This window comes from Suncus etruscus, chromosome 1 (genome assembly GCF_024139225.1).
Source record: "Suncus etruscus isolate mSunEtr1 chromosome 1, mSunEtr1.pri.cur, whole genome shotgun sequence".
NCBI classification, from domain to species: domain Eukaryota; kingdom Metazoa; phylum Chordata; class Mammalia; order Eulipotyphla; family Soricidae; genus Suncus; species Suncus etruscus.
In genome coordinates, this window is record NC_064848.1 from 101,611,122 (window position 1) to 101,624,459 (window position 13,338).

General features: G+C 36.9%; 1 protein-coding gene across 2 annotated transcripts in view; it reads right to left on the reverse strand.

The window, feature by feature from the left end:
- The window catches only part of RUNDC3B (RUN domain containing 3B), a 152,652-nt gene that overhangs the window by 125,658 nt on the left and 13,656 nt on the right, over positions 1-13,338 (reverse strand). For both annotated transcript variants that reach the window (XM_049769034.1, XM_049769028.1), the window contains exon 2: positions 4,309-4,424. In XM_049769034.1, the coding sequence (XP_049624991.1) occupies positions 4,309-4,424 (116 nt within the window). The remainder of the gene's footprint in view (positions 1-4,308; positions 4,425-13,338) is intronic.

Consider the following 13,338-nt stretch of genomic DNA (forward strand, 5'->3'; position numbering starts at 1 on the left):
CCAAATGTCTCCACGGCTTCTCTTAAAGTTACTGAGAGTAGTGTGAGACACACTGGAATAGCTTCATGTGTTATAATTCTAAGTTCTCTACCTAATGCTTTTTTGCCAAACTTCAGGTCACAATTCAAGCCACAAAATAGTATTTTGTCAAAATAGGATATCTGTTAATCTGCTTTATTTCTGGTCCTTCAGTTATAAAGACTAAGTTTTTATTAAGACTTTATCCCTATGCCCATTAACTTTTTCAGGCTACAAGCTTATCTAACTCTAAGACCAAAAAAAAAATCCAATTAATGTACCATCATTATTTCCCTACAGGTCCTAAAATCCTACATATTCAGTCTTTTTTTCCCTCTCTCAAAGTCTTATGTTTTATATATAATATCCAAAGGTTTGGGTTATAATAAGCAAAAAAATTAGGAAATATATTTCATCTTCTTAGAAGCAAAAGTACTACAAAATTTCACTTTTACAGTCATCTCATTAATCTTTAAACCAGATGACAAAGGAAATATTGTATTTATCCCTGTTAAATCTGAGTTAGTCAACTAGAGAACTAAAAACAAGACAATCAAGTGTAAAATTTTATAAAGCCTTGGAATAGTATTTGTTCTCAGAACCAAAATCTGTGATGTGGGAAATACAATGTCGGTATAACACTAGGCTCCGGCTAATAAAAAATTAATCAAGAAGCATTAATTTACTTGGCTCTAAGTTTCAGATATTAAAAAAGCACTATCAACAAAGCAGTAACAAACCAGAAGACTAAGATTATTGTTGCTCTGCAAAGTTGAAAAAATTAGGGTACTTTAGTTGGATGAAAAAAAAAAATAGAGAAGAAGGGTTATATACTAGAAATGATATCTATTAGGCTCACAATTGGAAAAATGAAGCAGGAAAGAGAATGGATAACAGTTAAATTAGTTTCATATATATAAAATTTTTCTAAAAATCTGATTTTCTTTTAGCATAGGCACACTAAAATGGGGAAATCTTATGTATAGAAACAAGTTTTTATCTAATACAGATAAGAACACATACATTTTATAATACAAGGGGGCCTTCCACCCTGCACATTTGTCACAGGGACTTGACTTAAATCTTATGTGATCGGTCATTGACCATCCAACCCTGAACCCCAGATCCCAACCTTAGAACTGGCACAGTTCCCTGCACCAGCACCAAGAATCAAACTCTCCCCCCCACCCCCGGAGGCCCTAATAGTGCTCTGGTCTCAACTTGAGCCAGAGTACATTCATATGACACCCTGACAACAAGGAAATAGCAACACTCTTGATCTAAGGGCAGGTTGCCCTATCTTATCACCTAATGGATAGGTGCAAAAGCCTAGATCACTAATTACAGAAGACTGACTACAACAACCAACACTGAGCAGAACTTTTCCTGGAACCATAAAGAAAGCATCTATCCTAGGCTTCATCCTAGGATCTGTGCAAAAACCAAAATCTCTAATTACAGAGGACTGACTTTAACAACTGCGACTGAGTAGAACATTTCCTGACACCATAAGGACAGACCTTGGGGTTTGATAACTAACATTTACGGAGCATATATTCAGTCTCATGACAGTATGCTTCAAGGGTAGAGATACCCTGTATCTCTTAGGCCAAGGGAATTTCCTTTCTAATTTCCCCAATGTTTACTGCACCTACACAAACACACATACATACACACAAAAGTGTGCCACATCTGCCCCCCATTTTCTTCTTTCTTATTTTTTTTCTTCTTTTAATTTAATTTATATTTATAGTTCTAGACAGGGGCTCCTGCCCATTTTTTTTTTTTTACAGAACCATAGAAAATGAATCATCTTGTTCTGCCTCATAATTCTTTTTTTTGTTTTTGAATTTGTTTTTGGGCCACACCCTGTGATGCCCAGTGGTTAATCCTGGCTTGGGGGACCATATGGGATGTTCGGGATGGAACTGAGGTCTGTCCTAAATCAGCCGCATGCAAGGCAAATGCCTTACAGCTACGCTATTGCTCCGGCTCTTCTGCCACATATTTCTATGTCTTCTTACTAATTGAGAAAAAAAGTGCATAGGGCCCAGGGGCCAGGCAGTCTCAGGAGCATTGGTAGAAATAAAAAAAGGTCAGACTTAAATACCCAAACCAAAGTCAACAACAATAGAATCAAGAGAGACCCAATCTATAATAAGCTATACTCAAAAGGAACCTGTTACACTAGCAGTCCAAGTGGCTAAGGGTAAAAGTATGAGATGCATACTGGGAAATACGGTGGAGGAAAGTCAACATTGGTGGTGGGAATGACCCTAATTCACGGTACTATGTACTTTAAATACAACTGTGAAAGACTGGTTATTCACATTGGTCTCAATAAAAATTATAAAAAATAAAAAAATATCTGAATTGCTCAAAAATCTGATAGGCTGCTTTATTATTCTAAATTCTCTGATATCAGAAGTCTTAAAATGAATACTGGAAGTCTAGTAGTTAGAAATACTGTTGAATAGGCCGCTTCATTTGGACATAGTAAAGAGGTAATCTTTTTAGTCAACTGAGTAAGTTATATGTCTGATTGCCTTAAAAGACATTCTCTTACTATATCCACAATCTAGGTGGAGGTGACATGGAGAATTTTAGACTTTACAGTAAATAAAAGTTTATAATAAAAGTTCAAGACTGAAATTAAGACCTCTGTAATTTTTTACATTGTGTCATTAATTTCAAGTTCTCAGCTCTATTCCAGAAAAATAACATCATATTTTTATTGATGGATTACTGGACATAAGAGACATAAGACTATTGTATACCATTTTAAAGCCTTCTTCTCATCAATAATAGGGACTTCAGAATGATTAGATAACTTTTTCAATCCTGTGCTTTATCTGTGTTAGTAGAGCCTATATTCTTTTTATCTTTACCTAGAAAAAAAATTAAAATTTAAATGGTAACAGCTTTAATAATAACATTTATCTGGAGAAAGTAAATCTTAAAACTCTCAAGTTACACACTTTTTATGGAGGAAGCCCACACTCATTGGTGCACAGGATTTACTATCTGGCTCTGAACTCAGTTATCACTCCTGGTTCTTTACAGTGATCATTCCTAGCAGTGCTCAGGGAACCATATGGTATGGGGTAACAGGTATTGAATTCAGTTGGCAGCATGCAGAGAAGGCACTCTGTTCATTGTAATATCTTTCTGGTCTCAAAGTTATATACCTGTAAGTGGTATATAACACTGGAAGGCAAACTGTTGTTATGTAACTAAATTTTAAGTCAATATAGCATACTACCTAATAACTATAAAACTTCAAAAACTGAAGGCAATTTGTTATATATTTGCATACTAAAACTTAAAAATACATATATGTAGAAATTTGAATACTAAATACTTCCATATTGAAAGTTTTAGAAAATTTTATGGCTTCTATCTATTTAAGGTAATCATAATCATAATATTCCATTTACAAAAATATTTTGTAAAATAATATTTTGATTATTAATAACATTTTTAATGGTGCTTGGGGGCTATTTCTAGCTTAGTGTTTGGGGACCAGGTGATGTCAATGATCAATTCCAGACATTCAGCATATTTTAAGTTTTAAAATATTTCATATTTCTGAGACCCTATAGCTCTTTACATTTTAAGAGATGTATGTTTCATATAAATATATTTTCTGATTTATTTTTTAGCTAAAATAGAACTAAAGTTGAGCATTAATGTATTCTAAGGTCTTCAAAGCTTCTGCAATTTAATGAAGTATTGATTAGCAAACATACTTAATGCCTGACTGCTCCTCTGTAAGTTGATTTAAATGTCTTCTAGTTAGTAACCCTTAAAAAAGAGATTGCCTCCTAATTTAAACTTTTATTTTAATTACTTATAGAAAGTGATTATTATCCTTGTATGTTAATACATGCAACATTATAAATGCAATCTGGCAAGTAGTTGTAAGTCAGATAGTAAGTCCAATTTAAGGCAAGTCACATAGTAGAAATTAGTTTCCATAGATATAGGTCAAAAGATTAGGCATTCTAAAACAACAGGGTTCTCAAGATGTGGTATGCCTATCTACAATAAAACAAAGTAATATTTCAACTTTATTAAAAATACATTTATTGAAAGAATTAAAAATAAAAGAGCTAGAGAGACAGCATAGGGATTAAGGTACAGTTAGCTGTGGTTTAGTCCTTGGAACCACATATGGTCCTCTCAGCACCATAAGGAGTGACTCTTAACATCCAAGAAAGCTTTACACACTGATGAGTGTGGTCCAAATCCATCCCCCTGCCCTCCAAATACATATATTAGTGCTATTACCTTTTAGTCGGTGACTAAGAATCTGTTCTAAAATAGCTGCAAAATTGTTAAATTCAGGAGAGGAATCATCAATTGTCTCAAAGCAAGACCGATCAATCAGGGTCTTCACAGAAAACCTATGTAAAAAAAAAAAAAGAAAGAAAGGAGATTGTTATTGTTTTTAAACAAAGTTGATTTATTTTCTAGGGAGGGAAAATGAGAGAAATATTATTTTGGGAAGAAAGGCATCTTGTTGATGATATATTCTGAAAATTCCTGTTGATTCAAATTTACTATATAATAAGCATTTTTACAGATATATCAGGTTTTTCACTTGCATATCTACTACCTATTGAGAGCACATTAAAGCTGCCTTTAAAATTATTAAAATAAAATTTATATTAGCATTATTAAATCCAAAATACTGAAACAGTACAATTAGACAAGAATAAAAGATTCAAAAGTTGTGCTATTACTCAAGAGAAATCTGGGTATAAGGCTAAAATGTTTTAAGGAGTTTTGGAGCTAAATAAAATAGTTTGGGGTGCTATTCATTTAGGTTTTGGAGTCACATCTGGTGGTGCTCAAAGCTTAATCCTGTTGGGATTTGAGGGAGAAATCATAACGGGTTGCTGGGCATCAAAACCAGGTTGGCTATATGCAAGTCAAGTGACCTACCTACCCACTGTGCTGTCATTCTAGCCCCTTGAGCTCAATTCAAAAAACTCAATAAAATAGCATTTGAGTATTTATTAGCCACATATAAGAAAACAAACATCTGTAGCATGTTAGGCTTTTTTACTTTTCAGATTGTCTTTGTCTCTAATTTTGACTGAGAAATGCCATCTACTCAAGAAAGAATTGTCCTCTTGTATAGCCCTCACATTACCTAGCATTTTGTTTGTAGTTCCTAAAATTGTAAAAGTTACAATTTTACTGCTGAGCTAGTGTTGTCTGTCTATAAAATATAAATTCCTTCAGCTCACCTTAATTTTTTTTATTTATTTTTTTTTGTGACTGAAGTTCATTTACACAGAATTATTTACGATACATAGTGACAATGAATGAAGGGCATTCCCACCACCAATGTTATCCTCCCTCCACTCTTGTTCCCAGCATGTCTCCCACATCTCCCTCCTTTACCCCCGAGAATACTACTGCAAATGGTCTCCACCTTACAGCTTGTTATAGGTTGGGTATCTATTCTGTTTGGTGTTCCAGTCTGGTCATTTTTTATTTACACTATGTGTTCATATGACTGGTCCTGGTATCATTCTTTCCCCCCCCCCCCCCCAGTTTATGAGGCTGAATGATTCAAGTTATGCTATTCTGTTAGAGATAAAAAGGTTAAGGAAAAGAGAAGAAAAAACTTGGTATCAACTACTAAAATAGAAAGAAAAAAATCACCGAATAATATCCACAAAAGTGAAAAAGAAAGAAAAAAGTAGAAGAAAAAAGAGAAGTGAGATAATATCAAAAAACAAACAAATGTTGGAACAGTACCTCTAGAATATTAAAGACTCTATCCTAGGCCTTGTCCTAGGACCTGCACAAATACCAAGATTGCTTGCTACAGTGCGCTTATTTTCTCATCCACAACCAAGAGGAAAGGTTCCTGACACCACACACACACACACACACACACACACACACACACACACACACACACACACACAAAACCTTGGGATATAGCAATGAGAAGATACGGAGCCAGTGGTTGTTCCCATGACAATATGCTTCAAGAGTGGAGAAACCCTGAATATCTTAGGCCATGGGAATTTCCTTCCTTCCCCAATACTTACTGTGCCTATACAAAAAAAAAAAAAAAAAAGGTGGGGTAACACCAAGCCCTGCCACTGCACCACTTTTTCTGGTTTTGTTTTGCCTTATTTTTTGTTTGTTTTTTAATATTACCAGCTCACCTTAATTTTAAGTGTTTATATTTTCCTTAGTGCTTACACGTTTAGAAAACTATTCAACAATTTCTTCTATGTGTGCTGCCAGGTAATTGAACTCAACAGGCCTCACATATGCACAGAAAGTGCTCTACCTCCCAGCTATATCTCCAGCTATACTCATCAAGTTCTTGATTTATCTGTTAAGTTTAATTAGAAAAAAAAAGTTTAATTACAGGTATCATGGCAAAATAAAAAAATTGTGGTTTTAACATTCACACATTTGTATAAAACCACTATCAGAGCAGTCGATCACATATATTTACCTCATGTTATCCCATTGCAGGCATACCCTATAGAGCAGGGATCTCAAACTCAATTTACCTGGGGGCCTCAGGAGGCAAAGTCAGGGTGAGGCAGGGCTGCATAACGAATTTCACAAAAAAAAAAAGTCCTCAAACGTCATTATTAACAGTTTTAATTATTTCTTCTGAACATGAATAGAATATTGAGTGAAGATCATGAACAGTTCTTCTGAACATGACATCTTTTGCCTATTCCTTGCTGCCAAAGACATGACAGCGCTTCTTCTCACAAATCTAAATCACATTTGGCTTTAGAGAGGAAGCAGTTGAGACCCTCAGTATGGCTTGAAGATCATCATTAACTCTAGACCTGTACTTTGACTTACTGAAGTTCAATGTGGAGAATAACTTTTCACACAAATATGTGCTCCCAAAAAGGCACATGGTGCACTTGAACATTTGAGAAAGCTCAGAGAAGCTGGGGGCAATTCTCTCAAAAAATTGCCCATGCATGGCTGCTTTTCAACTAATCTCCCTGAACTCAGCTTCAAGATCAGGGTTGCATTGCAGGTCAATGACCTCCATTTGAAGCACATGACGGGCATCTTGCATATCAAAGAAAAAGGGGGTCAACAAAAATTTGGAAAGTGGTTCTGTGCTTTTTGAAGTCTGCAAATTGGTAATCAAATTCCTTCTCTAGCTTAAAAATAGCATCAACATATTTCTCACCACTGAATGGTATGCCTGCATCCACAAGTTCCTTGCATGCTGAGAAATGGCAAAGGTTTGTCTGAGAGAGCTGGGATTTCCATAACACAAGTTTTGTGGAGAATGCTCTCACGTTGTCATAGGCAGCACTGATAAGCTGCCCCGGGCCTTGGAACATCTTGTTTAGTACATTCAGCTTATGTGTGATGTCAACAAGAAAAGCTAAGTCCATGAGCCATTTGTGATCACTCAACTCAGAAACAGCATTCCCATCCTTCTCCATGAAGGCTTTCACTTCTTCTCTCAACTCAAAAAATCTTTTCAGGACATTTCCCCTGCTGAGCCAATGTACCTCGGTGAAATAGAGTACATCTCCATATTCTGATTCCATTTCCTCTAAAAAATCCCAGAACCTCCTGTTCTTTAAGCCCCTGGATCTCAATTAATTGATGCATTTCCCAACAACAGACATCACATTGTCACATGGCAGGCATTTACTGCAAAGGGCCTGCTGATGAATAATGCAGTGAAGAGCAATGGCCTTCACCCTCCTCTTCAAGTTTTTTTTGAACAAGCCAGTCCATTTTTTCCTCCCTGTCATCGATGGCGCTCCATCAGTTCTTATTCCAACAAACCTCTTCCATGGCAAACCTGCATTCTCAATGGCATCACACAGATGCCAAAATATCTCATTAGCAGTGGTCTGGCCATGCACTGGAATTCTTGTGAGCAGCTCCTCTGTCAATTCAAAATTGCAGTCAACACCACGGACATAAATTGTGAGTTGCACAGTGTCTGTTATATCTGTGCCCTCGTCAAGAGCAACTGAGTATGCATCAAAACATTTGGCTTTCTCACACACTTGATGATAAATGTCACTTGACATGTCAGAAATGCGCTCTGCCACAGTGTTGGCAGAAAGGCTGATTTTGCTAAACTGACCTTTTCCAGACAGATAATACTTGCAGCCTGTAACATGCATTTTTTAACAAACTCCCCTTCTATGAATGGTTTCTCTGCCTTAGCAATCATCTCACTAACCATGTAACTAGCTTCAACTGATGCAACATTCTCTTTGGTTGCTTTCTTGAAGAAATTTTGTTGCCTCATTAGACATGCTTAAAGACTGGCAACCCGCTTGGCTCTCTCATTTCCTTGATATTTTGCATATTCCTCAGCATGTTTAGTTCAATAATGGCATTTCAAGTTGTATTCCTTGTGCACTGCAACTTTCTCTGAGCAAGTAAGACATGTGGGGATGCCCTTGTGCTCAACAAAGAAATACTGCATCTCCCACTTTTCCTGAAATTGTCTGTGCTCATCATCAATCTTTCTCTTCACTGCAGGCTTTGATGAAGTCATGATGAAGGTATGACAAAATCTAATTCTGTAATAAACTTCTGTCCCTTCTCCCTCCGATAATGCAGGGACAGCGGGCAGGAGCAGCGGAAATGACATCTGCGCTAGGCGCAAAGTATTCACGATTATTTGCTTACCGAATATTCACGATAAAAAAAATCGCATTAGTAAGAAAAAATAGCAAAAATCGCATTAAACATTTGCATACCCCGAACGAAACTGCTCGGGGTATTCGAATGTTTAATGCGATTTTTATTGCGATTATTTGGTAAGCAAATAATAGCGAATACTGCGATATTTGAAGGCCAGCCACAGGCCACAAAATGTTGTACGGAGGGCCGCAAACAGCCTGCGGGCCACAAGTTTGAGACCCCTGTCCTACCTGTATTTGAGACAGGCATTCTACTTCTCTCATTCACTAACATTGTCATGATAGAGTAGTCATCTCTCTACACACACCATTCTCTCCTATGGAGAGTTGGTTCTTCCAGCCCTCATCTCTGTTGTCTTTGGGCATTATTACAATGTCTTTTTTTTTTTTTTTCTTAAGACTCATAGGTGAAACCAAAAAAATAAAATCCCATAGGTGAGTGAGACTATTCTGTGTCTATCTCTCTTCCTCTAACTTACTTCACTCAGCACAATAGATTCCACTGTACAAGCAAATTTTATGACTTTTTTCATAACAGCTGCACAGTATCCCACTGTATTAATATACCATCATTTCTTTATTCACACATCTGTTCTCAAGCACTTGGTTTGTTTCCAAATTCTGGCTATTGTAAATACTGCTACAATGAACATAGGAATGCAGATTACTTTTCTGCATTGTGTTTTTGGGCCCCTAGGATATATTCCAAGAAGAGAAATTATTTTAATATTATTAAGTATCCAAATGCTGTGACTCAGTTCCTTCCATTACTTCATACAAAGTGTATAGGCTTCCATTCAATATATATGATTGCTAATAACTTTACAAAAGATATCAGGGTAATCATCTCCTAACTTTAATAGAGTAACCATCATCAATAATTAAGAAGTTTATTGCCTCAAAATATTATATAAGCCAGCCCAAATATAACATGAAACTAACTTTCAATGATGTGAGCACAATCATAAGATAAGCATAGTATCTGTATATTCACTCATTGAAAATCTTATTTCCTTTCTAAGTATTTACAAGGGAAACACCCAAAATATTCTTTTTTTTTTTTTTTTTTTTTTTTTTTTAGTTTTTGGGCCACACCCGGTGGTGCTCAGGGGTTACCCCTGGCTGTCTGCTCAGAAATAGCTCCTGGCAGGCACCGGGGACCATATGGGACACCGGGATTCGAACCAAACACCTTTGGTCCTGGATCGGCTGCTTGCAAGGCAAACACCGCTGTGCTATCTCTCCGGACCCCCCAAATATTCTTAAATCAGGAATCTACCAAAGAAAAAATATAATGCAAGCTTAAGAATTATCATCAAGTAGTTACATTTATTTTTTTCTATAGTTAAAGTATAGGTTTTCTTATTTTATTGAAACCCAATATTGTAATTTACAAAGTCCTTCATAGTTGGGTTTCACACATACAATGAATCAGGGCCAATCCCACCGCCAGTGTCCACTTCCTTCACTAATGTTTCCCAAGTGCATCCCATAGCACCTTCCTCTGCCCCCCAGCAGCCTGCCAGTATAACAGGCCCATTTTAAGTTTAGATTGTTAAAGTTTGGGTCTCTTGATTCCACTATCGTTGCCTGTGCCTTGCATATTTACTCTGTCCTTTATTAACATTAAAATATTTTTAACATTTTTATTTATTTATTTTTGGTTCTTTGGGTCACACTGGCAGCGCTCAGGAGTTACTCCTAGCTCTATGCTCAGAAATCACTCATGGCAGGCTCAGGAGACCATATGGGACGCCGGGACTCGAACCATAGACCCGCACGCAAGGCAAACGCTTTACCTCTAACCCCTTTTATTTTTTTAAAATTTTAATTTTTAACATTAAAACAATGTACCTGAGACTACTTGGCTCCTGGCTCTCATCCTTTCTTATTTGTGTTTCTCCTCTTTTACTCAGTTTCTTTCCTTCTCCTCCCTATACTCTTAGGCAAAGGGTGTTTGAAACAACTCCCATTAGACCATTGCATTTCTTTATGCAGTCATTCTATTTTTTTTTTTGGTTTGTTTATTTGGGCCATACCCAGTGATGACCAGGGGTCACTCCTGGCTATGCACTCATAAATCGCTCCTGGCTTGGGGGACCATATGGGATGCCAGGGGATCATACTTCTGTCCATCCTAGGCTAGCATGCACAAGGCAGACACCTTACAGCTTGCGCCACTGTTCTGGCCCCTATGCAGTCATTCTAAATACCACAAATAAGTGATATTCTGTATTTACCCTTCTTATTTTGGCTTTTTTCATTTAACATGTTATCTTCCAATTCCATCCACATTGCTGCAAATTGCATGATTGCATCATTCCTTACAGGTATGTAGTATTCCATTGTATATATATATATGCTACATGATCTGCTCTTCTGTTGTTGGTCATCTAGGTTGATTCCAAGTCTTGGCTATTGTACTGAATCCTGCAATGAATAGTGGTGTACATACATCCTTTTGGATGAAAGTTTTTCTGCCCTGGAGATAGATATCCAAAACTGGGGCTGCTAGGTTGTATGGCAGCTCAAATTTGAGTTTACTGAGAACTCTCCATACTGTTTTCCAAAGAGTTTGGATTATATTCAACATATATAGTAGTTAAGTAAGATGGTCATTTTAATTATATTGATTCTTAAAATCCATGAGCATGGAATGTTCTTCCATTTCCTAAGGTCTTCTTCAATTTCTTTCTTTAGTATTTTGAAATTTTCATGATACAGGTTTCTCACCTCTCTTGTTAGGTTAATTCCTAGATACTTGATAGTTTTGGACACTATGTTAATTGGATAGACTTTTTGATCTCTTTCTCTTCTTTTTTTTTTTTTTTTTTTTTTTTTGTGGTTTTTGGGTCACACCCGGCAGTGCTCAGGGGTTATTCCTGGCTCCAGGCTCAGAAATTGCTCCTGGCAGGCACGGGGGACCATATGGGGCTCCGGGATTTGAACCGATGACCTCCTGCATGAAAGGCAAACACCTTACCTCCATGCTATCTCTCCGGCCCCCAATCTCTTTCTCTTCTGAACTGTCATTTATATAAAGGAATGCAACTGTTTTTTGTATATTGACTTTGTAGCTGGGCCCTTTGCTGTATTGGTTTATTGTTCTATGAGTATTTTTTCTGAGTATTTTTGAGTATTCATTAGGTTACAATATCATCTGTCATCTGTAAATAGAGATAAGTTGACTTCCTCTTTTTTATTTTGGATTCCTTTTATTTCTTTCTCTTATCTGATCACTATTGTTAGTACTTCTAATACTACGTTGAATAAGAGTGGGGACAGTGGACATCCTTACCTAATGCCTGACCTTAATGGAAATACTTTCAGTTTTTTTGCCATTAAGAATAATGTTGGGGGTCCGGAGAGATAGCATAGCGGTGTTTGCCTTGCAAGCAGCCGATCCAGGACCTAAGGTGGTTGGTTCGAATCCCCCCATATGGTCCCCGGTGCCTGCCAGGAGCTATTTCTGAGCAGACAGCCAGGAGTAACCCCTGAGCACCACCGGGTGTGACCCCCCCCCCAAAAAAAAGAATAATGTTGATCTGTAGTTCGTTCTCTCTCTCTCTCTCTCTCTCTCTCTCTCTCTCTCTCTCTCTCTCTCTCTCTTTGTTTCATCTGTCTGCTTTTGGTATCAGGGTGATGTTAGCTTCATTATAAACTATTTGGGAGTGTTTCTGTTTATTCAATTTCTGTAAGAGCCAGAAAAACTTAAGCAGTAGGTCCTCTTAGAAAGTTTGAAAGAATTCATTAGTGAATACATCTCGGCCTGTGCTTTCGGTTTGGGGAAGACTTTTAATTACCATTTTAATTTCCTCAATAATGATAGGTCTATTTAAAAATGCTAGATCATCTTGGTTCTATGTTGGGAGGTTATAAGAGTCCAGGAATTTATCCATTTCTTCCAGGTTCTTGTGGCCCAGAGTTTCTCAAAGTAATCTCTGATTACCCTTTAAATTTCTGTAGTATTTGTAGTGATCTCCCTCTTTTCATTTCTAATAGGATGCTGGGATTCGAACCAAGGTCCTTCTGCATGCAAGGCAAATGCCTTACCTCCATGCTATCTCTCTGGCCCATGTTATTCACTTCTAATTTTAGTGCATTGTAATCTGAGAAGGTAGTTCATACAATTTCATTATTCTTGATTTTGGATAATGACCCAACTGGGTCATTCTAACATATATATATATATATATATATGCATACATATATATGTATATATATATTAGACCAATTTCATCCTTTGCCCCTTTCAGTGCTAGTATATTCTTTTTTTTTTTTGCTAGTATATTGTTGAGTTTCAGCTTGGTTGACCTATCAAAGTTTGACAGGGCGATATTGCAGAGTGAAGCAGAGTGGCTGTGCAAAACTCTTAGTCAATTAACTCTAGCACAACCACAGAAGACATCATACTGCAAACATGACAATGGGGAAACAATGCAGGCCAACACCATAAATATGAGAATGAAAATGGCAACTCTGATGACCCTAAAAATACTAACCACCTATTTAGCCTCTCAGATAAGGAGCTTAGAGTAGAAATATGGAGGATGTTCATAGAGCTCAAAGAAAGCATACATCAAGCTAAATGAACCACAAACAAGAATTAAGAGTATAGAACTCAAGATTAAAA